The 26,667-nt window shown below is 68.1% G+C and overlaps 2 protein-coding genes across 2 annotated transcripts; both read right to left on the bottom strand.

The window, feature by feature from the left end:
- Window positions 1-2: 2 nt before the first annotated feature.
- LOC311631840 (laminin subunit beta-2) lies at window positions 3-11,252 on the bottom strand. Its single transcript, XM_084902451.1, has 33 exons — window positions 11,101-11,252; window positions 10,939-11,024; window positions 10,652-10,824; window positions 10,435-10,570; window positions 10,283-10,356; window positions 9,734-9,922; window positions 9,594-9,657; window positions 9,192-9,394; window positions 8,985-9,105; window positions 8,544-8,732; window positions 8,271-8,450; window positions 8,052-8,164; window positions 7,786-7,865; window positions 7,579-7,711; window positions 7,293-7,448; window positions 7,096-7,223; window positions 5,059-5,179; window positions 4,733-4,925; window positions 4,499-4,642; window positions 3,951-4,182; window positions 3,711-3,874; window positions 3,418-3,642; window positions 3,119-3,336; window positions 2,928-3,024; window positions 2,476-2,848; window positions 2,195-2,379; window positions 1,884-2,125; window positions 1,461-1,809; window positions 1,000-1,207; window positions 782-923; window positions 528-704; window positions 284-443; window positions 3-210 (listed from the first exon to the last, which is right to left on the bottom strand). Exons 2-33 carry the CDS (start codon window positions 11,021-11,023, stop codon window positions 74-76), a joined length of 5,391 nt encoding a protein of 1,796 aa, XP_084758577.1. The 5' UTR covers window position 11,024; window positions 11,101-11,252; the 3' UTR covers window positions 3-73.
- A 104-nt stretch (window positions 11,253-11,356) lies between these two features.
- On the bottom strand, window positions 11,357-26,569 carry LOC311631839 (laminin subunit beta-2-like). Its single transcript, XM_084902450.1, has 29 exons — window positions 25,514-26,569; window positions 25,206-25,417; window positions 24,954-25,074; window positions 24,809-24,882; window positions 24,390-24,708; window positions 22,918-23,117; window positions 22,715-22,835; window positions 22,448-22,636; window positions 22,184-22,363; window positions 21,973-22,085; window positions 21,167-21,246; window positions 20,929-21,085; window positions 20,527-20,694; window positions 20,228-20,386; window positions 20,025-20,146; window positions 19,701-19,821; window positions 19,051-19,243; window positions 18,294-18,971; window positions 17,797-18,036; window positions 17,496-17,716; window positions 16,749-16,845; window positions 15,409-16,065; window positions 15,038-15,294; window positions 14,759-14,923; window positions 14,525-14,663; window positions 13,299-13,432; window positions 12,987-13,160; window positions 12,600-12,756; window positions 11,357-12,372 (listed from the first exon to the last, which is right to left on the bottom strand). Exons 1-29 carry the CDS (start codon window positions 25,662-25,664, stop codon window positions 12,239-12,241), a joined length of 5,733 nt encoding a protein of 1,910 aa, XP_084758576.1. The 5' UTR covers window positions 25,665-26,569; the 3' UTR covers window positions 11,357-12,238.
- Window positions 26,570-26,667: the final 98 nt, after the last annotated feature.

Below are 26,667 nucleotides of genomic sequence, written 5' to 3'. Positions count from 1 at the left end.
CAGCGGGTGCACACGGTTTATTGGCCTGTCCTGCAGGGGCGCCCAGGCGGGCGGGGGTGGGGGGGTGGGGGTGTCACTGGCAGGTGTTGTAGATCTGCACCTGCAGGTTGATGTCCTGAAGCACGCTGCGCATCCGGGCCTCCAGCCCGTCCAGCTGGGCCGCTTTGCCCTCCAGCGCGCGCTCGTTCTCCTCGTAGGTGCCCTCCAGCTCTGAGAGAGGCAGGCCTCAGCCACGGCCCACGCCCAGCGCCCCCACCCCGCTGGGTGCCGCCCCGGTCCTCACCCTGCAGCCGCTGCAGCTTGTCCTGAGCCGCTTGCAACAAGCCGCGAGCCTCGTCCCGCAGCTGCTCTGCGCGCGTCTGCGCAGCCAGCACCCCCTGGGCCTTGCGCTCCGCCAGGGCCTTCACTGTCTGGTACTGGTCGCCCAGAGGGCCCTGCAGCAGCTGGGAGGGGGAGGGAGGGGAGGGTGGTGGCCCAGTGGAGACCCAGCCTCTACCCTCCCCCCTACGGGCTCTGCCTCCGCCCACCTGCTCAGCCTCCCTGGCACGACCCTGGGCGCTGCTTGCTGTTTCTTCGGCCCTGGAGGCTGCCAGGCTGTTCCCTGCTCGTTTCAGTTTCAGAGCCTCCAGGAGGCCATTCAGCTGCTGAGCCCGTTGCCCTGCAGAGCTCAGCGCCTGCTCTGCCCCCGCCATCCTCTCCTGCACCTGCCGTGGGGGGCTAGGGTTAGCCAGGTCTCAGAGCGTGTCCACCACCTTGGCCCTCGATGTCCCAGAGACCACACCTGGTGCAGGGTCTGCTCCGTGTCCTGCGTATCGACCACTGCCCCCTGGATCGCCCCCTGAGCGGCGCCCTGAGCCCGCTGGGCCTCCTCCAGTGCCGCCTGCACTGTCTCTGCCTTCTGCTTCTCCCCTTCAGCCCGGCTCCTGCGGAAGAGAGGGCATCAGGGCCTGCAAGGATCAGGACCAGGTGCCAAGGATGGGGGCAAGGCCGGGGTCGGACCGTGCCCGCTGCGCATCCTGCAGCAGCCGCTCCGCCCGGTGCACGTCTCCCACAGTGCGCTCCAGGATGGCGTCCACGTCGGCCAGGCTCCGGACCCGCTCCGCGATCTCGCCGGCCAGCTGCTGGATCTGCTCGGGGGACGCCGGGATGGAGAGCTCCAGCACGCGGGTGGCCACCATCTCGATGCTGTCGGGGTCGGCCCCCTCCTCTGCGGGACAGTCAGGACTCAGGGGCCCCTCCCAGCATGGGTATGGGACACAGAGTCGGGACAGGGACACGGGACTGCACGAGGGCTAAGGGTTTGCTAACGGGCATAAGGATGTGACCACAAGGACAGGGGCTAGATGTGGGCATAGACTCGGGGTCACGGACTTGAGGGCCACAAAGGGCGAGGATCCTGAACACAGGTACGAACACAGACACGGGAACGACCACGGGGCCTGGCCGCGCAGGAGGCTCACGGCTCAGGAAGTCCTTCACGCTCTGGATGAGCTCCCGCAGCTCCTGGTTGGCCTGCTCCACCTGCCCCCTGGACGCGTTGGCCTTGTCCAGGGCCGCCTGGGCCCGCTGCTGGGCCTCGCCCGCCTGCCGACGGGTGTCTGCCACCTGGCCGAGGATGCCACCACCTTCCGCCAGTGCCCGCTGCAGCTCCGTCTGCGTGTGCCGGGCCCGGCCCAGCGCCAGGTCCGCCATGGCCACGGCGCCGCTGCAGCTGAGGCCCCCGCAGCGGGGCTGCCCGTCCTCATCCCGACAGCCGGCCCCGCCACAGGGGCCCGTGGCACAGGGAGCATCGCCGGGAGCCCCGCACACCTGCCGGCACAGGACAGTCAGGCCCGCGGGAGGAGCCCACCCCCTCCCTGCCTCCCCCTCCCACTGGGCCTCACCAGCTCGTTGATGCCTGTCAGGCTCAGGCCGTGGGCGCGGGCAGAGAGCGCCCCCAGGGCCTGCTGGTTGGCCATGTGCTTGCGGTGGAAGTCCTCCCTCTGGGTCCCCATCAGCACCTCCGTCCGGCTCCGCGTGCCTGCAGAGTGGCTCACAGGGCTGGGCACTGCCAGGGCCGACGCGTTGGCACGACGTCCTGCCTCTGCAGACAGGCTGTGGGCACGGCGGATGCTGTCGTAGGCACCTACGTGGGGCAGAGGCAGGAGTCAGCTGAGGACCGGCCCTGGCCCCGCACCGCTGGCCGACAACACACCCAGGAAGTTGGAGTGCTTCAGCAGGTCCAGGTGCTGGGCGAGCTGCCGCAGCGTGAGGTTGAGAGCCAGGCTGTCCCGCTCCAGGCTGCTCAGTGCGTGGTTGGCATTGAAGTTCTCGTCCTGCACGTCCGTCAGCTGCGCCTCCAGCTGGGTCAGGTGCTCGGTGGCCTCCCCGATCTGACGCCTGTGCCAGAGCAAAGGAGGGGATGGTAGAGGCTTCAGCCGGTCCCCTGGCCGCTGCCCCCCCCCCCCCCCCCCGCGTGCCCGGGCCCAGCCGCACCGCAGCTCCTCCGTGGCCTCCAGGAGCCGCGCGGTGGCGGCGGCCGAGGCGTTGCGGGCGAGCACGATGGCCTGCACGGCGCCCAGCTTCTCCTGGATGCGCCGGAAGCTGCCCTCAAAGGCGCCCAACACGCCTGTCTGCTGCAGCTCCCTCGCCCTCTGCTCCAGGCGCCGGGTGCGGGCGGCCAGGTCCTGCACCACGCGGTCCCAGTCCCCGAAGCACGCGTGGCAGGGGTGGCAGGCAGGGAAGACCCCCGAGAAGCCCCGGGCACACTGGTCACAGCGCACGCCGGACACCCCCGGGCGGCAGCTGCAGTGGCCGGTGGAGCGATGGCACTGCGGCGTGTCTATGCCACGGGGGTCGCAGTCGCAGGCTGAGGAGAGGGCGGGCCAGGGTTACCCGGTGCCGGCGGGCACCCCGGGAGACACCCCCCCGGACCCGAGGCCCCTCACCGCGGCACTGCAGCCCAGGGTCTCCCCAGTGAAGCTCCTGGCACTCAGAACAGGTGCGCCCACCGAAGCCGGCGCGGCAGTGGCACTGCCCTGTGAACTGGAGCGGGGGCAGGGCAGAGGTCAGGGCCCGGGGCTGAGCCCTGGACCCGAGGCGACGCTGGTCCCATCCACCAGGTCAGGGAGGCCCGCACCTCATTGCAGGTGGGGCCGGTGGCTCGACTGGGGTGGCAGGCACAGGGCTGGCAGCCTCGGCCACTGGTGAGATTCCAGAAGTTGGGGGCACAGCGGTCACAGCTCGCGCCCTGGACGTTGGGGAGGCAAGGGCACTGCCCACTGCTTGGGTCACAGGTGCACTGGTCCGTGGACGGGCACTGCCGGGGGTCTGTGCCCAGCGGGTTGCAGATGCAGCCTGTGCCAGCCAAGACGGAGAGCAGTCAGGGGAGCCCGAGTCGTGGGCCCCACCCGGCCACCCCCTCCCATCCCCACTCACGGCGACAGCTCTGCCGGGCAGCCTGCCCATGGAAGCCAGGCTTGCAGTGGGCACAGCGTGGGCCCTCCGTGTGGTGTAGGCAGCGCAGGCAGTGCCCCGTGTGGGGGTCACAGGCATCGGGGTCCGTGGGGTCAATGTTCCCGCTGCACTCACAAGGCTGGCACCTGCCGCCTGGCCGGGCTGGGTCCCCAAAGTGCCCGGGGGCACATGTGTCGCACCGCAGCCCTGCCACGGCGAGGGGAGGCGTGAGTGCCCTGCCCAGCGGCCCGGCCCGCGCCCCACCGCACACTCACCCGTGTAGCCCGCCCTGCAGTGGCACGTGATCTGCTGGGAGTGCCCATCCCGGTGGCACGAAGTCGCGAAGTGCCGCTGGCTCCCGGGGGCGTCAGGGCAGGGGCAGGGCCGGCACTGGCCGCCGTGTGGCAGCCGCGGGTCCCCGTGGAAGCCGGCCAGGCACCTGCATGGAGGGCAGGAGGAGCTGGTGGTCCCTGCGCAGCCTGCCGCCCGCCCCCCCCAGCCGCCCCCTCGCTCACTTGTCGCAGTGCTCGCCCCCCGTGTGGTCCCGGCAGCCCAGGCACGCGCCGGTGTGGGTGTCGCACTCGTCCGCGTGCCCGTTGCACACGCACGGCCGGCAGCTGGGGAAGCCCCACTGGCCGCGCTGGCAGCGGTCGCAGCGCAGCCCGAAGGCTCCGGCTCGGCAGGGGCACTGCCCGCTGGCGCCTTCGCACAGGCCGCTGAGCGAGCCCTCGGGGCTGCACTGGCATGCTGCGGGAAGGCAGGGCTGAGCCGGGCGGGGTGTGGCGGGGCGGGGGAGGTCAGGGGGTGCGGGGGACTTGGGGGGCCAGGGCTGAGAGCTGGGGGAGAACTTGGGGCGGGGGCAGGGCTGAGAGCTGGGGATGCTTCGGGGGCGGGGGGGGGGCAGGGCTGAGAGCTGGGGGAGAACTTGGGGCGGGCCAGGGCTGAGAGCTGGGGGAGCTTCGGGGGGGGGGCAGGGCTGAGAGCTGGGGCCGGTGCAGAGGGGAGGAGGGGGAGGGAGAGCCAGCGACGGCTGGACTGCGGGTCGGGACGGGGCAGGAGGTACCTTGGCAGCCGGCGGGGCCGAAGCCATAGTAGCCGGGGGCGCAGCGGTCGCAGCGGCGGCCCACCACGGCCGGCTTGCACCGGCACTGGCCCCCGTGAGGGTCGCACTCAGAACTCAGCGAGCCCTGGGGGTCGCACTGGCAGGCTGTGGGGAGGGTGCAGGGCCGAGTCAGAGGGCCCACCTGTGCCGGCGGCCCCCCCCCCCCCCCCCCGACACACACACAGACACACTCACGCAGGGCGCCGTTGTAGAGCAGGGCCGACAGGCTGAGCAGGAGCGGGGCGCAGGCCTCGGAGGGTGGCGGCTTGCTGGGCAGCAGTCCCTCCTCATGGCAGCGGTAGCGCTCGAAGGTGGCCCGGCGCTCCAGGGCAGCCGCGTCCCCGCCGCTGAACATCTCCAGCACCAGCACCCGAGGCAGCAGCACCAGCTGCGGGCGGGCAGGCCGGCGAGGTTCGGACCCAGGGCCACCAGGGTACTACCTGCCCGTCACTGCGGTGGCCGCTGGACCCTCCCACCCGGCCACCTCTGGGTCCCACCCAGGGCCTGGGGGGACTGCTCACCGAGTCGATGAGCAGGCTGGGGGCCTCGGGCTGGGCACGGCCCCCTGTTCTCAGCAGCTTTAGCTGCAGCGTGTAGGACACGCCAGGCTCCAGGCAGACAGGCCGGGGCAGCACCGTGGACCTGGGCACGGAGGTCGGGCATGGGAGTCACCCAGAGTCCCGTACCCTCCATCCTGGGCCCGCCCCCCCACAGAGCAGCCAACCACTGCCAGGCCAGCAGACAGCGGGCAGGCCGCCGGAGGGTCCCGCGTGTCTTCCTCTCCCGGGGGGTCACCCGTGTTACACTCCTGCGTAAAGAAGCCCTCCACACAACCTCGCATCCCCATGGCCTCCTCACACTTGCTCTGACCTCGACCTCCGCCACCAACCTGTGCTCCTCACCAAGACGGCATCGCTGCCCCGGCCCTCTCTCCTGAGCCATCCCATCCGGCTCCAGGCCCGCACGCCCCACAGCCCTCCCGCACCCTGTGTCCCCCAGCCGAGCCTGTCTGCTCTCCTGCCCACACATTCCTGAAATTTTACTCCAGTGCTGCCTCCACGCTCCAGGCGCCCATCCCAGTGGCGTTTCTGTCCCAACAGGCCTCCAGGCTGCGGCCGGGCCACCAATGACCTCCGCGGAGCCAAGCCCCGAAGCACGGCTGGTCTTATCTGCTCTGGCTCAGCAGCAATGAGGCCAGCCCTCCCTCCCGCTGCCCTCCTCGCCTCTGCTCCGGCCGCCTCACTCCTGCCCCCCTCCCGCTCCACCTCGGCTGCCTAACGCGAGGGCCCTCCGCCTTCCTCTGATGGGTTCATCGAAACCTATCTCTTTTTTTTTCTTTTTCTTAAAAAAATGTATTCTTATGGATTTCAGAGAGGAAGGGAGAGGAAGAAAGAGAAAAACATCAGTGGTGAGAGAGAATCATCAACTGGCTGCCTCCTACACACCCCCCGCTGGGAATTGAGCCCGCAACCCAGGCCTGTGTCCTGACCTGGAATCAAACCGTGACCCCCTGGTTGGTTCCTAGGTCCCCGCTGGTGGCTCTAAACCCACCTCTTTGGTGACAGGTCCCAAATGTACATCGCCTACTTCAGCCGCTCTGCCACGCGAGAAACCGGATCCCAACCCCCAGCCTGCTGCCGGGCCTAAGAGCTCAGAACGGCTCCTCCCAGTCTGCCTCAGTGAACAACCACCCCCATCCCGCCGCCCAGACCCAAGCGCAGAGTCACCTCCACCCCACCCCCCCACGGTAACCCTTTGCTCTGCCCTCGGCTCCTCTGCCTTGCTCTTCCTGCCCCTCAGCCACCCTCAGCCCCGGGCCTGCAGGTCACCGCGGCCCCCGCGTCTCTTCTCCTCAGCCGGGGGTGGGGGTGGGGGAGTGGGCAGCACAGGTCCCTGTGGCAACACGTCTGCAAAGAGCTCAGCAGTTCACTAGGCCACGCTCTCTGCTTCGGGGCTATTTGAATATTTATGTGATAAATGTCTAAAAAGAAGTGATGAAAAAGTAGACATGAAACAAACACCATCCAAAATGTAATAAGACAGCTTAGTGTCTGCCTGCAGACCAAAAGGGTCCCGGGTTCGATTCCGGTCCAGGACACGTGCCTGGGTTGTGGGCTCGGTCCCCAGTGGGGGGCGAGCAGGAGGCAGCCGGTTGATGACTCTCTCTCATCACAGATGTTTCTCTCTTTCTCTCCCTCCCTCTCCTCCTCTCCGAAATCAATAGAAAACATAAAACAAACAAACAGAAGACCAACAAAATGGAACAAGAAGGCAAACAGCTGGGGCGCAGCGGCCGGCGCTCAGTGCCCTCCTTCCGGGCATCCAGCGGGCACGGCTTCCCTGCGTTCCCATCCCCCTGGAGCTCAGCCCGCCCGGAGTGGCTTTGTTCTGCCACTTCCTTCCTCTGACGGGGCCATGCCCGCAGCCGGGCACACAGCGCTCGCTCGCTCGGAGGCAGCACGCGGACCAGGGGCGAGGGAGGGGCAGTGAGGCCTCCCGGTGCCCTGCGGGGGCGGGGCCTCAGCTCCCCCAGGGGCGGGGCCTGCCATCGGCCTCACCTGGCGTCTGGCTGCAGGGTCCCCGAGATGCGGTCGTCCTTGGGCAGCACGTGCCCACACGGGCTGCGGGCAGACACGGGCCCAGGGCGCTGCACGGCCACCTCCAGCTCCGCCCACTGCTCGGGCACCTGGGGGACAGGACAGTGAGGGCGGGCCCCCCCCCCGAGGCACAGCTGCGGGCGGTGCCCGGCTCTGACCTGGGGCTCCACGCGCAGCAGCAGGTCGTACTCCATGGCTCTGGGCACCGAGCTCACGAGGAAGTCCAGCGTCTGGCCTGCCCGCAGCCTCGCGAAGCCCAGGCCCGTCCAGGAGGCGGCTCCCCCGGGCACAGCCAGGCGCTCCACCACGGCCACCTGCGGGAGACGCTGTGGGCTCGCCTCTGCCCAGCCCGGCGCCCGCCCCCAGCAGGCCCTGCCCAAGGCCCACCCCAGCCGCACAGGCACCAGCGCCCCGCCTCTCGGGTCCTGCCCCCACTGCCCCTACCTGGCCCCGCGTGTCCTCAGCCTCCCACGCCAGGTGGTCCAGGAAGGGCCGGAAGTAGCCAGGTTGCACCTGGTCACAACGGCGCCCCACCATGTGGGGGCGGCAGTGGCACTGGCCCGTGTCCTCGCTGCACCTACCGAGCACGGCCATTAGAGCCCTCCCTCCGGGCCCCTCCCACCCCCCCCCCCGCCCCAAACCAGCACTCACTGAGGGTCCAAGGCGCCGCCCACGTCGCAGTCACAGGGCCGGCAGCCCAGCATGTCGTGGCTCAGGCCCCAGTGGCCAGGCTGGGGAAGAGGAGGTTGCTGGGGGCCGGAAACAAACCCCCTCGCCACCCCCAGATTCCAATGATGGCTCTCAGCCCCCCCCCTTAGCCAGGACCCTCTTATGCCCCTCAGTGGGCACGGACACCACCCCTTCCCCCCTGCCCGAGGCTAAGTGCTGACGCCAGACCCCAGCCCCCTCAGTCGCACCAGGCAGCGGCTGCAGCCCTGTCCGGTCACCAGGCGCTTGCAGAAGCAGGTTCCACTCTTGGGGTCGCACGGGGTGTTCCCAGGCACTGTGCCCCGGGCATCACACTGACACCCTGCGGGAAGGAGACGTCACACGCTGGGAGCTGGGAGCACTGTGTTTGGGGGTCTAGAGTAAGGTCCAGGGTTAGGGACAGCCTGCGCAGGGCAGGGAGCACGTACGCTGGCAGCCCACGGGGTCGCTGGCGCTGAGCCCGAAGTAGCCGTCCCGGCACTGCTGGCAGCGGGGGCCCACCACGTGGTCTTTGCAGCGACACTGGCCCGCGACCAGCCCCAGTGCGGGGTCGTCATGGGGATCACAGCGCCCTCCGTCTCGGGAGCCCATGGGGTCACAATCACAGGCTGAGGGCAAAGGAGGGCAAGGTCACCCTCTCCATACCTCGCCCGCCCCCCGGATCCCCCCCCCCCCCCCCCCCCCGCTCAGCCCCGCCTCACGGCGGCACGCAGCCGGGTCCCGCAGGTCCTTGGCGGGGTCTCGGTAGAAGAAGGGCCGGCAGAGCTCGCAGTGCTGCCCCGCGGTGTTGTGCTGGCACCCGTCGCACACGCCTCCACTCACGTTGCCAGAGGCCAGGTACATGGCCATGTCGAAGTGGCAGCTGTGGGTGTGCCTGTGGCACTCGCACTCTTGGGGGAGGGGAGGGGAGGGCAGGAGGGACCATGTCCCACGTGTAAGGGCATAAGAGGCCCTGTGGTGCCACCTCGGTCCCTCCCAAGGCCGGGGACGAGGGGCACAAAGGCCTTGGCACCACACGGGGTCCCTGCCCAGAGCAGACGGTCAGGAGGCGAGAGAGTCCTGGGCAGCAGGCTGGGCACCTCGGACACCATCCCCCCCGGCTCTGGGCAGAGCTGCCAGGCCGCGGCCGGGCTTCCACTCACTCTTGCAGGCGTGGCTGTGGCCGTCCTCGGCCGGGCGCCAGGGCAGGTCGTGATGGAAGTCCTGACACTGCTCGCAGTTGAGGCCGCGCGTGTTGTGTTTGCAGGTGCAGGCGCCGTGGACCTGGAGGGAGGCCGCCGCGGTGGGCACCGTCCAGCCGCGCCGCCCCGCCGCCCGCCCGCCGCCCTCCGCCGCCCGCCGCCGCTCACCATGCCCTCCGTGTGGGCCTGAGCCCCCGGGGCGGGCGCGCACTGCGAGGCGTGGCCGTAGCAGAAGCAGTTGCCGCGCACCACCAGCTCGTAGAGCGCGTAGTAGTACTTCTCCCGGATCTCCCGCCGCGGGTCCAGCAGGTTGTCGCCCAGCGTGTGCAGCCGCGTCAGGTTCACCCGCAGGTTGGTGATCTTCAGCAGGTCTGGGGGCAGAGGGCGGGCCGCTGGCCAGGCAGGCTTTCCCTCCGGCTCCCCGGGCGGCGGCCAGGGTCACCTGGGGAGACCTCCCGTCTGCTGTCTCGGAGCTAAATCTGACTTGGCACCTGGCCTGGAAGCACCAGAATAGCCACCGAGGCCCCACAGCCCCAGCGGGCGCGGCGTGCCAGCCTGGGGAGCACTCACTCTGGATGTGCGGGCTGTAGGGGTCCGGGACGGGGATGGCAGGGTCCAGCACTCTGTAGATGACCTGCAGGGCGCGGGGACATCAGGGAGGCTGACCTGCCTCAGCCCCCCGCCCCCAGCCCCGGCCGGCCCCGCCGCACCTCGCCTTCCGTGGACGGCTCGATCTCCGAGTAGCGTGACTCACAGACCACGTCGTCCCAGCGCCGCGGGGGGGCCAGCGGGACTCCCGGGAAGTCGGCGGCGCAGTCGTAGGAGAAGTAGCGGTACACGTGCCAGGTGCGCCCGAAGTCTGCCGAGCGCTCCACCAGCATGGCGGCCGGGCGGAACGTCTGGGGGCGGGGGTGGTATGGCTGGTCAGGGCCCCAGCACCCGGGTCCGGCCCAGGCCCATCCAGAGCTCTGCCCGCCTGGGCCCTGCCCTCAGCAGCCCACAGGCAGGTGGGGAAGACCAGGGGGCCACGCCATGACCAGGGAGGGTACCACCGTTAGGGGATCGGCTCAGGGTCGTGGGGCCCAGGGAGGAGCGCCAGGCCAGCCTGGGCTCAGGGCAGCGTGGAGGCGGAAGGCAATGGGAGGCGTGAAGGGAAGGGGCCGCCCACGCAGCAGCTGAGCTCAGGGGGCTGAGGGCGGGCACTCTGCTCGGGGGCCTTCGAAGGCGAGCTAAGCAGGGTTTAGCAGGTTCCCAGGCACCTTGAAGGTCATGATGAGGTGCGTGAAATGGAACTCAGCCTCCAAGTCCAGCTGGATGGTGACCGCAGGGACACCTGGGGCAGGAGGCGGAGGTCAGGGCCAAGGCCACCGGTGGGCAGCCCCGCTCACTCTGTGCCCGTCCACGGCCTCACCATTCTCTGACTGCCACCAGGCGGCCCGGCGCTGCGGTGCAAAGCTGGTAACCACGTTCTGGATGCGGTGGCTGCTTGGGTTGTCTCTAGCGGAGTAGGGGTGCCGGGAGTCACACAGGAAGCACTTCTTCTCATCCTGAGTTGGGTCAGGGTCAGGGTCAGGGTCGCACCAGAGCCAGCCCCATGGGACTCGGCCCCAGCCCTCGCCCAGCGGCACCTGCAGGTGACTGACGATGCAGTAGGGCTGGGGGCCCTGCAAGCCGCAGGTGGAGGAGGCCGTCAGCCTGTCCGCTCGGCCCACCAGCAGGTCCCCGGTGGCAGGGTAGCAGCTTCCCCGCGAGCAGCCCGGCACGTCCGGCACCGGGGCCTGGGCCAGGGAGGTGGCCAGCACTGGGAACAGGGGTCAGCCTGTTGGACGGTGCTCCCCAGGCGGTGGCCCCAAGGCTGGCTCCCCCCAGCCCCGCCATCCTGTCCCCAAACCCCAGCCTTCACCGGCCTTCTCACCGCTCAGCAGCAGGCCCACGCCGAGCTCCCAGGGCCCCGGCTGTCCCCGCGGGTCCCTCCCTCGGCTCCCGGCGGCCCACTCCATCCTGGAGGGCAGGGGAGTAGATATGAGAGGTCTGGGGCCATGCCCTCCCGCACCCTCCCCCGGAGTGCCGTGCTGACCCTGCCCGTGAGGGTCCGTGAGGGTCCGAGGCTGAGTCTCCACTCGGTCAGGTCCGGAGGTCCCTCCACTTGGCTGGGAGTCTGGCCACTTTGAGCAAAGTTGGGAACCGTGCAGAAGGAAAGCACGGAGTGGATCTCGGGCAGGATCACAATCTCGGGTAGAGATTCCCGCCCACCCCCCTCTGAAAAAGACCCTCATTCTAGAAACCAAACCAGGGTCAGCTCGGCTGCAAATTTTTATTGAGTCCTGATGCCCAGACCTCTGCAGAGCAAGGGGAAAGAGGGGGGCTGGGGGCTTCAGGCCACCGTGGTCAGAGGGTGCACTGAATGAGGGCCACGGCATGAGCCAAGGCTAGGAGTCTGGTCTGTGAGACTTCAAACGGCCCCTGGAACCTGGCCTTTGCCCTCAGGGTCATGGTCAACAGCAACTAGGCCTTCAGATCAAGGGCTCAGCATCCGCGGAGAGCGGAGGGCACGCACAAGGGCGCCCAGCCCCCTATTCAGGAAGGCGGCAGCTCCAAGAGGGAGGGAGATGGGAGAGGCTGCCCGCTGCCCGAGGCACGGAAGCACAGTCCCGTGCGGGCATGGAATGGGTGCTGGGTGGCCACAACAGACCAACAGGAGCAGCAAGCGGATCCAGATCTCATGCCGTATCCACTCCGGACCTTCCAGCTCGCCCTGAATTCCGGCTGGAATGCGCTGGGAGCTGCCCCACCCAGGCTCCAGGGACCAGGCTGGGACCTCAGCTCACTGGGTGGCTCTGAGGGGCCAGAGCGGGGTGGGCCGTGGGGGCCGGGGAGAACACCGGAGCTGGGGACCCAAGAAAGAAAGTTGGGTTCTGCAGGGGGACCCCCAGGCTTTCCAAGGAGGCCAGTCAATCCGGGGCAGGGATCTCCCATCTCCCTGCAGCCCCCGCCCCCCCCCCCCAGTCAACCTGGGAACCAGGGATCTGTCAGGGTCAGGGGCCTGGATGGCCTGGGGATTTCACATGATCTCAGCTTTCTCCCAGGCAGAGGCCCTGGAGCACACAGGGTCACATGAGGGTCACCCAGTGGAGTCTGCAGTCCCTTAAGGTCAGGAGATGCCTGGGCCCTGAGTCACCGGCAGGCCCAGAGCCCCTCTCCTTGGCGCCCGCGAGTCAGCAGGTGGCGTGGGCCGTGGCCCGCAGCTGCAGGTGCTCCAGCAGCGCGGCTGCCCGCTGCTCCAGGGCCCGCAGCGTGGCCAGCTGCCTGCCCAGGGTCTGCTCACTCCGCACCAGGCGGCGCTCCAGCCCTGGGGACGAGACCTCTGAGGCAGGTGACCCCTGGCCCTGACCTCCGACTCTGCCCCTCTCTGCCATGACCCTGACTATGGCCCCATCCCTAAGAAGTCTAACTCCAGTCTGCGTTTGACCTCCAGTTCTAAACTTTGACCCAGTCCACATCACTAGATGAATCCGACCTGGACACCATCTGACCCCGACTCGGCCCTGGCCCCACCCACCATGGCCAGACACGCACCCTCCAGGCGGCTCCAGCGGTCCTGCACCCACTTCAGCAGCTCCTGGGCCTCCGCTCGAGTCCGCTGCACCCTCTCCCCTGCGTCCCGCACCGCGGCCACCAGGCGGTGCGTGCCCTCCTGCAGCTCCCCCACACCTGCCCGGGCGGCCTGCAGCTCCTGGAGCGGGACCGGACCTGAGACCCCGCCACCCCCCACCCCCCACCCCCCACCTCCCACCCCGCCACCCCCCACCCCCCTCCCAAACACACGGCGCCCAGGCCCCAGGCGCAGGGAGTTGTAAAGCAGAGACCCTACCTCAGCCCAGCACAGCCCAGTCCCAGCCCAAACCCCACTTCACACTGAGCCGGGGGTCCTTGACACCCCAATGTCCACTGCCCCCATCTCACCTTGCCCAGGCCCCCCGCCAAGCCCAGGGCATGCGCTGCCCGCTCTTCTGCCTCCTGGGCCTGCCGTTGGCACAGGGCCACCTGGGTCCTGAGAGCCACAGCTGCACTGGATGGAAGCCCCAGGTCCGGGCTCACAACTGCTGCCAGTGTCACCTGGGCCAGGCGCCCTGCCACCTGGGGGTCAGGGGGTCACAGGGAGGTCACAGCAGGGCAACCCCTCAGTGGAGTTCCTAGGGTCAGGATGTCTGGTAGCTTCATGGTATCATGCGGGTCAAGGACCTCGGGGGGTCAGAGGGGTGCGGTGGGTGTCACCTCCTGTGCACTGGCCTCCAAGCGTCTGTCTGGCCACCTGCAGCCCTTGCTCTGCAGCCCAGGTCTGAGCTCCCGCCTCCGCCAGCACCCCCTGAGCGTGCAGCGCTCGGCCCTGGGCCCGGGCTGTTCCTGCCCTGAAAGGTGCAGGCGGTCAGGGCAGCCCTGCCCCCTCCCCGGCCTCCACCTCCAGCTCCCACCCTCACCTGCTCTGCTGAGCCCGGTGCAGGACACGGTCAGCCTCGCGCAGCCCCTGGCCTCCAGCGCCCGGGGCGGGGAGGGCCCTCTGGACCTGAGCCAGCAGGAGGGCGATGCCCGCTGCGCCTCCCTGGGGGCGGGGCACCGCCAGCCCTCGCCGTGCCGCCAGCTCCACACTCGCAGCATCCGCACCTTCTTCTGTGGGGTCGGTGTGGGGATGTTGGTTGTGAACTCTGACCCCTGACCCCCCGGACCCTGACCCTAAGGTCACGGACTCTGCCTCTGGCATGACTGCAGAGTGTGCTGGAGGCTTACAACAGGCAGTGTGACCTTTGCAGGAATTCTGTGAATCAGTGTTAAATGTCGGGCAGCCCAGCGGGTGGCTCCGTGGTTGAGCGTGGACCTATGAACCTGGAGGTCAGGGCGCATGCCCGGGCTCCATCCCCAGTGCGGGGCGGGGCGTCCAGGGGGCAGCCAATCAACCATTCTCTCTCATCATTGATGTTGCCATCTCTCTCCCCCTCTCCTTTCTCTCTGAAATCAATAAAAAATCAAAATAAAAAATTTAAATAATGATAAATAAATGGTAGGTAGACTGCCATTCACGGTGGTGGGGTGACTCACACCATGGACACTGACAAGCACTCCATCAGCGCCCCAGACCCACAGCCAGCCATTGGCATCCCCTGCTCCCTCACCCCTGCCCACCTCACATCCCTGACCCCTCACCCCTGCCCACCTCACCTCTGCCTCTCGTACTCCTGACCCCTCACCCTTGCCCACCTCACATCCCTGACCTCTCACCCCTGCCCCTGGCACACACCTGCCTCCCTCACACCCCTGCATCCCTCATCCCTGTCCCCCTCACAACCCTGCCCACCTTTTCCCCTTCCCTCTCCCCCTCCCCCCTACACCCCTGCTCCACCCGACCCGACCCATCAGCCTCTGCCCTCCTGGGTAGTCCTCCTCCTGGACGAGTGTCACAGTGCCCTGATACCCGCCCTCACTGGAAGAGGCCGGCGGACACGCACCCAGGAGGAAGTGCTGGGCCGCACGCACAGTTGCTTGCAGGAGGGCCAGGGGGGCCGCAGCCCAGGCACCCCGTGCACGGTGCCACATCTCCCGGGCCTGGACTCCCACGGAGCTGGCCGTGGCCCGGATGCGCTGCAGCTGGGAGGGCAGGCGGAAGTGAATGTGTCTCCTGTAACTAGATGGCCAGCTGTGCCCCCCCGCCCCCCCGCCCCCGGGGCCCCTGCGCTCTGTACCAGCTGCCGATGCCGCTCCACGGCTGGGACTGCTCGGAGCAGGCTGGAGGAGGTGTTGCCGGAGGCGCCTAGAGCCCACCCGGCAGCGGGCAGAGTCCCGGGGCACGGGGGCGCGGCGCAGGGCACAGGGGCACAGGCCGGCCCAGGGCCCGGGCCCCCGCATGCCTGCCAATGAGACAGGAGATCCAGAAGTTCATCTCAGACTCCCCTGCCCTCTACCAGGGGGCCCTAGGGGAGGGGCCTGGCCTGGGCAAAACCCCAGTAACCATCTCCACCCACCACTCCAGCTGTGAGCAGGAGCCGCAGGAGCTGTGGGTGCAGCCTCTGGACCTTGTCCACCAGCCCCTTCAGTTCCAGTGCCCACACAGCGGCACCCCCAGGCTGGCCCGGGCCCCGCAGAAGCCGCTCTGTCCGCCGCCGAGCCTCTCGGGCCTGTCCCAGGAGGCTGCCTGGTCCTCCAACTGTGGCCACGACCTGGGCCCTGCGCACGGCCTCCTGGGAAAGCAGGGCAGCGGAGGAGGCCTGGGCCTCAGCCTCTGCAGAAGGTGGGAGGGGAGAGAGGTGACTCAGCTCCATAGGCGGGCACCTGGTCCCCCTGGCCCAGCCCAGCCCCTGCCCACCTGCTGCCCACACGCCGCCCGCTGCCTCACCTTGGACCCCTGGGGCCCTCTTAGGCCAGGCCAAGCCCTTGACACAGTCCAGGTCCCGGGACAACTCTTCCAGCCGCTCACACTGCCTCTCCAGCCACGGCTCACTCTGGGCCACAGCCTGTCCCGGGGCCGTCAGCGCCTGGGCCAGCACAGTCATTGCTGTCCTGTGGGGACAGAGCACCAGCATGGCGGACGGGGTCCTCCCCACGACCCCCACAGGCCAGCCTGTGGCCCTCAGAACCCCTGACCCTGGGAACCACGCTGGAGACCGCTCCCCGCTGACCCCACCCCTTGCCTGAGTCCAGCTATGCGCTCTGTCAGCTGCCGCAGGGCCCCCGCCGTGGGCGAAGGAGAGTCCAGGAGCGTCTGTGCCTGATGGAGTGCCCCCTCCAGGGCCTGCTGGGGTCCACCCGGGCCCCCAGCACCCCAGCCAGGCGAACCCTGGCGTAGGGCAGCCGCCTCCTGGGCCACAGCCTCCAGCCGCCGGCGGAGCAGAGCCACGCGCTGGTCCCAGGAGGTGAAACAGGGAGGGCAGGGCGAGCAGTGTGGGAAGGCACCTCGGGAGCCACGGGCACATGCCTGGCAGCCCGGCCCGGCGATGCCCTCTCTGCAGAGGCAGGCACCCGTGTGGGGGTCGCAGCTGGGCGAGAGGGAGCCCTGTGGGTCGCAGGCACAGGCTGTGGGGGAGAGACAGGGTGAGGGTGGGAGTGGCCAGCACTCAACTTCGCCCCACCTCCAGGAGCGGCCCGGGAGAGGGTGGCCCGGGAGAGGGTGAGGGTGCTCGCTGGCCGCTGCGCAGACCACCACGGCCTGCCCTCTGCCCCGCCAGAGCCGCTGGCATGGCCACCCTTGGGCAGGAAAACAGCTGAGGGAGGCGGGCACTCTGCAGCCAGGCAGGGGTCACCAGGGTCAAGGACTGGCAGGAGGTCAGGAAAGAGCCACCCAAGGTGTCCTTCCTGCGGGAGTGCCCGTGTAGGTTTTTAAAATACATTTTTATTGACTTCAGAGAAGGGAGAGCGCGAGAGGGGAACATCCATGATGAGAGAGAAGCATGGACCGGCTGCCTCCTGCATGCCTCCCCCTGGGGATGGAGCCCGCAACCCGGGCCTGTGCCCTGACCGGGAATCACTCCGTGACCTCCTGGTTCCTAGGTCGACCCTCAGCCCCCAGCCATGCTGGCTGGCACCCCACAAGGTTCTGCCAACACTTTCCCTAGCTGCCTTCACAAGTACTTGCTGAAGTTTTGGGGAACAGCACTAAGCACACGTGGTCTCCCCAGAAAAACCCTGGTGCCCGGCCACTCCACACCGAGTGGCTCCTGCAGGCAGCCTGTCCCTCACCTCTGCACTCCTGCTCGGGGTCACCCCAGGACCCGTCCTCACACCGGGAGCATGTGCGGCCCCCAAATCCTGGCCGGCAGGGGCACTGACCCGTGACCTGAGGGGACAGAGTGGCCGGTCAGCAGGAAGTGGGCCTCCTGGGAGCAGGGACAGAGTGCTCGCAGGAGGTGTCCGGTGTCCATTCTCCTGGCCCAGCTCCCCGCCAGCCCTGCTCCTGCGCAGGCAGCTCCTGCCTTGACCAGGGCCCCTCCCTTCCTGCTTCCTCAGCCTGAGCCTTGGCCAGCCCTCTTCCCACACGGCCAGCCTCGCCCCCCCAGACCCTCCGAGTTCTCGACGCCAGGCCTGCGGCCCTTACTCTCCGTGTCCTGAGCGGACACCCCACTGTCCACGCTGTCCCAGGACTCAGGACACGCGAGGCCTCCTCAGCGGCCGACCCTCCTCCGGAAACCACTCCCACCACCTGCTCCCGCAGCCTCGCCCTGTGCCCTCGGCCTCCTTCCAGCCCTTCCCCCTCCTCCCTCCGGTGCTCACTCCTCAGGCCATGACCTCAGGGTGAGTTGCCAACGCCGGGCTGCCCACGGGGTCGGACACACACAGCCCATGGTGGCTCCCCCAGGCCCGCTGCCTGCTCACAGGGACCACACAGCGGCTGGCAGCACGAACCCGGGGTGGGGATCATGGGATCACCCGCCACAGGCACACACACTCACACGGGCCGGCCCCAGGCTGTGCCCTAGGCTTACTCACTGGGTGGCACACCGGCTGCAGAGTGTACTGGGCATGGCAGCTGCAGGGCTCGCAGCCCCGAGGGCCTCCCAGGTTCCAGAAGAGGGGGGCACAGCGGCTACAGGCCCGCCCCACAGTGTGCGGGCGGCAGGGGCACTGCCCGCTGACCGGGTCGCAGAAGCAGGCCTTGGCCCCCGATGGGCACCGCGCGGGGACGGTGCCCCGGGGGTCACAGCTGCAGCCTGGGGAGAGGGCGGGCTGGACGGGACGGAGGAAGGAACCCACCCCCCCTTGGCCGCCTCCCCACCCACCGCACACTCACGCCGGCAGCCGCCTGGGCGCAGGGCACTGCCGTGGAAGCCAGGCCGGCAGTGGGCGCAGCCGGGGCCGTGGCTGTGGTGCAGGCAGCGCTGGCAGCGCCCCGTGCGCGGGTCGCAGGCGGCGGGGTCACGGGGGTCGATGTTGTTGTTGCACTGGCAGGGCCGGCAGGGGCTCCTCCCGGGCTCCTCCGCTGGCCACGGGCGCCCGAAGTAGCCGGCGGCGCAGCGGTCACAGCGAGGTCCTGGGAGGCGGTGCGTGCGGCCCTCACTCCCAGAAGGCCAGGGCGGCCGGAGGGCAGGCACAATGGCCACGCCGAGGCCCACCTCCCGGCGCCCACGCTCCGTGCCGGTGACTCCACCCGTGGCCCCTCCCGCCCCGCGGAGCCCGGGGAGGGCTGGCTGCCGTTGAGCCTGCCGGTGGCACTGGCACAGGCCAGCCTCGGGGCGCAGGGGATGATGCCCAGTGAGCAGCCCGGTCTGCCAATCGCCCGCACCTCACCTGTATAGCCAGGCCCGCAGAGGCACTGGACTCGCCCGCTTGTGCCAGCCACGTGGCAGGACGTCCCATGATAGAAGCCGGAGCCAGGGCGCCCGGGACAGAGGCAGGGCCGGCACCGCTGGCCTGAGCCCAGCGCGGGGTCTCCATAGTAGCCGTCCAGGCACCTGGGCGGCAGCACATGGGTGGCCCGGCCACTCCCCCCAGCCCTCCCACACTCTCCGGGCAGCACCCACCTCTCACAGCGCCAGCCTGCCGTGGCTCCGAGGCAGGCCTGGCAGGCGCCGGTAAGCGGGTGGCACGCCTCGGCGTGCCCATTGCAGGCACAGGGCTGGCAGCGCGGGAAGCCCCAGTGGCCCTGGAGGCAGCGGTCACAGCGGCGACCAGCCAGGCCGGCTCGGCAGGGGCACTGCCCGCTCATCGGGTCACAGGCGGCGCTGGTGGCGCCCGCGGAGTGGCAGCCGCACTCTGTGGGAACGACAGGGCCATGGAGCGGGCAGAGGAGGCGCGCCCCAGCCTGCGCCCGGGGAGGCTCACCTCTGCAGCCGCCGGGGCCCAGGCCGTAGGTCCCAGGCTCACAGCGGTCACAGGTCCGGCCCGTGACGTGAGGACGGCAGCGGCACTGCCCGCCCCGCAGGGCGCACTCGGCACTCAGTGAGCCCTGGGGGTGGCACTCACATGCTGGCAGGAGAGAGGGCGAGGTCAGGTGACCTCAGGGTGCCTCTGACACCCCTCCCGCAGCCCCCGAGGGGTCAGGCACCGAGGCCGCCGCCGTGGAGCAGGGCCGAGATGCTGCAGGCCAGACGGGCGCAGGCGGCGGGCGCGGAGCTGGAGCGGCCGGTCCTGGCGGCCTCCAGGCAGCCGGCGGCATGGAGCTCCTGCAGGCGCCCTGCGGCCCCGGGGTCCACCAACCGCAGCCCAGGCAGCTCCCTCACCCGGGGCAGGAGCACAATCTGGAAGGAGGGCGGAGAGTGGGGGAGGAGGTGGCAGGCAAGGGACAAGGAGCCACTCCCGCCTGCACCGGCCCTCACAGCCCTCCGGCCCCTCCCGCTTCTCTCTGGGTCCGCGCCTCCTTCCTCCCCGAAGGCCTGTCTAGTCGGAGCAACACCGCCTCTCACTCAGCATCAGGGTAGCTGCTCCCTCACCATCCCCTCTCCCCAGCTCTTCTCTGCCCAGTCCCTTCCAGGGCTCCCACTGGGCCCCCCTCTGCCCCTCCCTCTCCTGGCGACACAGTCCCTCGAGGTCAGCCTTGGCCTGTTCTCACCTTTGATCCTCAGAATGTGGCTTTCCCCGGACCCCTCTCCCACCCCCCGCCTGTCTCCATCAGGCACAACCCCAGGCCTCCATGCCCCCTGTCCCTCATTGTCTGTAGGACGTGTTTCCCAGATGTGGGGGGGCCCAGGATCTCACCGAGTCCAGAAGGATGATGCCCCCCTCAGGCCTTCGCACCCCTTTGGTCTGCCACAGCCGCAGGGTCACGGAGTAGTGTGTGCCCGGCTCAAAGCAGAAAGGTCTGGGGAGCACCACAGCTCTGCGGGAGGGGAGAGTAAGGGCAGGGTGAGGGCACAACCAAGTGGGCACTGCCCAGTGATTGGAGCCCACATCTCATCATGGGACCAGCTTCCCACCTGCCGCTCTGTTTGAACTCAAACCAGCCCTGTTCCCATTGCTCCAGGACATGATGGCGTGGGAGTGACGCTGGGTGTTAGCAGCACCATAGGGGCTGGTGCCTACCTGTGCGCGTGGGTCAAGGCGGCCTGGAACAGCTGCTCTGGGGGCAGCGGGTGGGCACAGCGAGTGCTGCTGGGCAGAGACTGGGCGCGGACCCTGACTAACGCCTGCCAGTCTTCAGGTGCCTAGGGTCAGGGGTCAGTGGTCAGCAGTCACAGAACTGCCCCGACCCACCACCCAGCACCACCCACCACCTCGCCACCGACCTGGACCTCATAGCGCAGGACAACGTCATACTCCAGGGCACGAGGCACGGCGGGCGCCAGCAGAGAGAGGCCGGCCCCATCCGCCACGCGGGCGAAGCCTGAGCCAGGCCCCCGTGGGGGGCCAGCTCCCAGGGGCAGGGCCCCGGGCGCCTCAGGGGCCTGGGGAGGACACAGACTCCCAGGCCCAGGCCCCCAGGACCTCGAGCCCGCCCTCAGGACTTGGGTTCCCTTCCCCAAGACCCCAGAGACCCCAACCCAGGCCGGGCCCTTCCCCAGGAGAGCCTGGCCCGGGGCTTTACCCTGCTCCGTAGGCTCCTCCCTCCGGGCGGCTGGCGGCTGGAGCGGGCTCGCCCGGCAGGCTGCAGGGCGCACCGAGGGTCACGCTGCCTCCGCAGTCGGGACCGGGGCCAAGCCGGGGAGGCCCCTGTGGCTGGGGCACAGGGGGGAAGAGCAGGCCTGGGGGCTCCCTGGGGACAAGTGGGGGCCAGTGTCCTCCAGCATTCTGGCCCTGTCCTCTCCACACTGTCCTGGGAATATGGGCTCCAAAGGCACCAAACCTCCGACATGCTGACACCCCCACTTCCTCACCTTCCCAGCCTTGCCTGCCTCTCCCTCCAACCAGCTCTCTCTGGATATTCCCCACCCAGAGCCCCAAGGTCTGAGCCTGGAGTCCCTCCTGCCCTCGGCCCCTGGACACTCACAGGCAGCCGAGGGTCAGCGGGCTGGAGGCCCTGGCCGAGCTCAGCTTCGGCGACGGCCTGGTCGAGGGCAGCGCAGAAGTACCCAGCCTGGGGCTCCTGGCAGTGGCGGCCGCGGAGATGGGGGCGGCACAGGCAGAGGCCCTCCCAGGCAGAGCACCTGAGTGTGCACGGGGCGGAAGGGGCCAGAATCCACACCCGGTTCCGGTCCCTTCACCCCCCTCCCAGGCTCGCCTTGTACCTGTTGCTGTAGGCACCCCCAAAGTCACAGTCACAGGGCCTGCAGCCTAGAGAGTCACTGCTCAGACCCCAGAACTCGGGCTGTGAGAGGGGAAGAAAGACAGGAAGAGCTGGACAGGGTTAGCCTTAGGGTTAGCCTTAGGGTTAGCATTAGGGTTATGGAGGTCATGGACAGAACTGCCTGTGGTCGGATAAAGGAGGCTGAGTCCTGCCTGTGGCTGGGAGGGGAAATGGAGATGCTGGCGGACTCCAGCACGGCTTCATAGAGGAGGGGGTGTAAGAATAAAGCTGAGAGCCCGGCCAGCGTGACTCGGGTTGAGCGTCGACCTATGAACCAGGAGGTCATGGTTCAATTCCCGGTCAGGGCACATGCCCCGGTTGTGGACTGCATTCCCAGTGGGGGGCATGCAGGAGGCAGCCAATGATTCTTTCATAGTTAATGTCTCTCTCCCTCCCTCCCTCCCTCCCTTCCTTCCTCTCTGAAATCAATAAGAAGGATGAGGAGACAGCCAGGGTAAAAGTTAAAGCATTTGCCAATCTGAGGGAAGGCCAGGAGGGGACGAACTCTCTTCCCCTTTCACCCGGGGTCACGGCTTGTAACTCACTCCATCGTGTTTCCTCCCGTTTCCCCGCCCCCGCCCGGGGCTCCGTAGCCTCAGCTCACCAAGGTGGCACTGACCCTGGTGACCAGGTCGGCAGGGCCCCGCCATGGGCACGGCTCAGGGCAGTCACCCTGAGGATAGCCTTGTGCTTGCCAGCTTCCAGAAGCTCCGTGCCCAAGAGCCAATCAGATGGGCCGAGACTCACCAGACAGCGGCTGCAGTCCCGTCCTGAGACAAAGCGCTTGCAGCGGCAGGCCCCGCTGGAGGGGTCGCAGGCCTGAGCGCCAGGGCCCCGGCCCCGGGGGTCGCACCTGCAGGCTGAGGCACAGGCGGGGGATGGGGGGTGCGTGTGTGATGAGGGCAGTGACGGGCAGAGCCAGGAGGACGTGGGGGTGGGCCACGCTTAGGTCACTCACGCTGGCAGCCCTCGGACAGGGAAAGGCTCAGGCCATAGTGCCCGGGCCGGCAGGAGTCACAGCGCCGGCCCCAGACGTTGGCTTTGCAGCGACACTGCCCAGAGAGGAGGCCACGGGTCTCGTCGGTGTGGGTGTCACACAAGCCGCCGTCCAGGGCGCCCACAGGGTCACAGTTGCAGGCTGGGCAGGGTCAGTGAGGACAGTTAGGGGCAGTCCCCCTGGAGGGGAAGGGTCGCTGGGGTCGGGCTGGGGCCGAGGGCTCACGTTTGCAGGAGTGAAGGGAGCGGGGGTCTGCCCGGGGGTCTCGGTGGAAGAAGGGCTGGCAGAGCTCGCAGTGGGCACCGGCTGTGTTGTGTTGACACGCGTCACACACGCCCCCACTCACGTTGCCAGATGCCAGGTACAGGGCCATGTCGAAGTGGCAGCTGCGGGCATGCCCATGGCACTGGCATTCTGGTGAAGAACGAGAAAGGTGGGTATGGAGTGGGCTACCATGGCCAGCAAGGCCAGGCAGTCGGGTATGGCACCTACCCCGGCAGGCGTGGGGGTGCCCAGGCTCTGCCGCATGCCAGGGGTGGTCCTGGTACAGGTCCTGGCAGCGCTCACAGTGGGTGCCAGCTGTGTGATGGTGGCAGACACAAAGGCCATGCACCTGGCAGAAAGGAGGGAGGCTGAGCGGCCCCGTGCCCCGCCTGCCCACCCCCAGCCACAGGATGCCCCGCCCTGGCGCTCACCATGCCTTCCGTGCTGGCGGGAGCCCCGGGCGCAGGCCTGCACTCGGAGGCATGGCCGTGGCACAGGCAGCTGCCTCCGGCCACGAGCTCGTAGAGGGCATAGTAGTAGAAGGGGTGTCCCCTGAGGCCCCCCGAGGGCCTGCCACCCAGGGTGTGCAGTTTGGAGAAGTTCACACGGAGGTTAGTCACACGCAGGAGCTCTGCAGGCACAGATGGAGGCCTCAGGCGGAGGGAGGGGCCGGGGTGTCTCCCTGCTCCGTCACCGCAGCCACCTCCTCCAGGCCCTGCTCCTCTGGGTACACGTCAGGACGACCTGACGTGGCAGCCCCGTCTGCACTGCTCCAGCCCCGATACCACTGAGCGAGCCCTCTGCGTCCCCGCTTCCTGGACACCCGTCCACATCTCTGCTTGGAAGCTGCTTCCCCACCCATTGTCCAGACCCTGCAAGGCACTGGTGTGCTTATCAGCTGGCTATGTCTGCTCCCCGCCTACGGCCCCATTCCTGCCCCATGACTGTTCCCCACGCTGTGCCCACTGCTTAGGGACTGGCATGAGCAGGTTTCCGTCTCTGCCCAGAAGACGCCTGCCATGCAGGGGCCTTGTTAGATGCACAGGCTGATGGCCCAGGCTCCTCCTGCTCCACAGCTTGTCAGGGACCTGCCAAGGCCACCTCCTCTCCTTCGCCAGGCTTCCCTTCCTCCTGGCCAAGGGATGGGAGACAGCTGTGCCGGGACCGTGGGGGGTGGGGTGAGCAGCTGGTAATCCCCGCCAAGGTGGGTGAGAGTGGGAGAAAAAGCTAATTTGGGTTCATCCTCTGTGTTACTGCCTGGTCTGGCTCTGGGCCACCCTGTTGAAGTATGTGTCTCTCTTGTTTGTTTTTTTTAAATATATGTTTACTGATTTCAGAGAGGAAGGGAGAGGGAGAGAAACATCAATGATGAGAATCATGAATCGGCTGCCTCTTGCAGCCCCCACTGGGGATCGAGTCCACAACCCGGGCCTGTGTGGGAATGGAACCATGACCTCCTGGTTCGACCCTCAACCACTGAGCTCTCCTGCTCTTTAACAGGCTCTCTTGCCCCTGCTTTACGAGGGCACCCCGAGATGCCCTGCCCTCACCCAGAGGCCGCTGCGGGATGTAGGGCGCCAACTAAGGCCAGAATGACGGCTCAGAGGGGTGGGCGTGAGCGGGGCCATGCTCAGAGCAGTGATGGGGGCTCCCGGGGGAGTTGGGAGATAGTGACAGGAGCAGAGACATGGGCCTGGGTAGGGGGGGGAGCAGTGACGGGGACCACATGGGCCCCATGAGACCAATGACGGGGCAGAGATTAAACTGCTACCCGTGCCAGCGGGCAGCGAGGGGGCAGGCATGGAGGCCAGAACAGGGACCACAAGAGGACCGTGACTGAGCTGGCCCCAGGCGGGACTCCCCTCCCTGTTCCCGCCCGCCGCACAGGCCTGGCTAGAATTACCCTGCATCTCGGGGTCGTGTGGGTTCTCCACCAGGAGGGCTGGGTCCAGAACTTGGAAAATGACCTGAGGAAGAAGCAAGCCTGAGCCTCTGGCTTCACAACCACCCTCCCCGCCTCCTCTGGGCCTGACCTTGCCCTCGGTGGAAGGCTCAATGTCCGAGTAACGCTGGTCACACACGAGATCGCTGGCACTGCGGCCTGGGGCCCGAGCGACGCCAGGGAAGAGGCCTGAGCAGTTGTGGGCAAAGTACCGGTACACACGCCAGGAGCGGCCGTGGTCCACCGAACGCTCCAGGGTCAGCGCCGCTGGGCGGAATGTCTGGGGACAGGAGGGGTCCTCGGTTACCAGGGGCAAGCACCACGGGTGGCCGTGAGGACAGGGGGCACACAGCCTGCCTCCAGGCCGGGACAGCGGTCACCTTGAAGGTCATGACGAGGTGGGTGAAGTGGAATGCGCTCTCTAGGTCTAGCTGGATGGTGACGTTCTCAACACCTGCAACCACAGGCTGGTCAGTGACCAGACCGTGGCCCCAGACCCCCACCCAGGCACACCAGCACCCTCACCACTCTCAGCTTGCCACCAGGTCTGGTTGCCACGGCGACCACTCCAGGATATCACATTCTCAATGCCATGGCCACCCCGGTCCCCGTCCCGAGAGTCACAAAAGAAGCAATGCTCAGAGTCCTGGGTGTTGGAGGGAGGGAGGGAGGAGGTGCATGGCGGTGCCCCCACTCCAAAGCACCTCAGCTCCACCTCTCCCTCCAGCCCCCAGTGACCTGACCCTCCAGACCCAGCTCCCAGGAAGACTGAGGTACCTGGTGCAGAGGCCTCCCCCGCGCCCCCACCTGGGGGTGACTGACAAGGCAGTAGCGCTCAGGGACATGGCGTCCACAGGTGGATGAGCTACGAAGGCTCTGGCTGCGACCCACTACCAGGTCCCCAGTGGGCGGGTAGCAGCTGCCGCTCGGGCAGCCAGGCGGGGTCAGTGTGTCTGGCACTTCCTGGGCAATTGTTCTGGGAGCCTGGACTGGGAGGGGTAGGTCTGAGTGGGGATCCTAGGGGCTCCCCCTCCAACCTCACCCCACCCCACCCCACCCCACCGGGCGGCCTGAAGACTTCTCACCCAGGGGTGGCAGCAGCAGCAGCAGCACTGAAAGGAGGGGGCCTAGGCCAGCTGGGGGGCCTGGGTGGTGGGTGCTGGAATCACGCCTGAGAGAGAGGAGCAGAGTGGGCCCCACGCCGGCCCCCTTGAGGAGCTGTGGCCCCTGGGCCATTCCCCATACTCACATGGTGGGTGAAAGCAGGGCCACCAAAGGCGAGCGGCGAGCAGGGCTGTAGGGCCACCATGCAGCGGGGAGCAAGGGGTCCCCAGAGCCAGGGAAACCAAAGAAGTGGGCGCCCAGGGGAAGGATGCAAGGTGGGGAGGGGCACAGGAGCACCCCGAGCTTCTGCAGGTCCAGCTCGCTAGCAGGGCAGGCAGTGCAGCTGGGGCTCAGACTAACCAGACAGAAAAGGCCCCATTCTCATTCAAATGAGGCCACCCCAGCCCTGAAAGGCGGTCTCCAGGAGCCTCATGGGAATGCCTCCCCAGCCAGCCCCAGCCACTGGCTTCAGGCTGGGCAGCCACAAGACTGGCAGATGGGCAGGGAGAGTTTTGTTCAGGGCCAAGCCCAGCCCCCACTCCAAAGCAGGGAGAGCTGATGGTATCTGAAGTGCACGGCCGGTGGACAGAGCGCAGAGCCCGGACCGCAGGAAGCACTGCTCCCGGGGCAGTCGGGGATGCAGCAGCCACAGACCAAGGAGAAAACTGCTTGATCAAAGAGGGCGGACTGTGGCCCTACAACCGGAGCTCTGACCTCTGACTCAACCCCAAGTCCTCGCTAACTGGGGAAATCAAGGCTAGCCGCTCTTCTGAAAGGAGCAAGGGGAGCAGGGGCAGAGGTACGCCAGTCATTTTAGGCCCAAAGAACCCAGGCAAAGCCCGGAGTTTCAGCCAGTCAGGCTGCCCCATCACCCTAGGGAGCAGGACCACAAAGCCCCTTCCGTGGCCTAGAAACTGGCAAGGTGCCTGGCTCCCCCAGCTCCCCATTTTCCTCCTGCCTGGGGTCCACGCTGGGTAACAAACCACCGGAGTGGCTCTGCCTTGCCCTGAGGAGCTGCCCTGCACCAGAGGGCAGGGTATCCAGAGGGCAGGGCCTGGTGGCCCATCACTCACAGGGGTGACCCGCCCTCGGCTACCGGGACCCCCCAGGCTTCTGGCCCTGGGAGCTCAAGCTG

The sequence above is a fragment of the Pipistrellus hanaki genome, assembly GCF_964339955.1.
Source record: "Pipistrellus hanaki genome assembly, chromosome: 13".
Lineage (NCBI taxonomy): Eukaryota > Metazoa > Chordata > Mammalia > Chiroptera > Vespertilionidae > Pipistrellus > Pipistrellus hanaki.
This window is presented reverse-complemented; position numbering and strand designations above follow the sequence as displayed.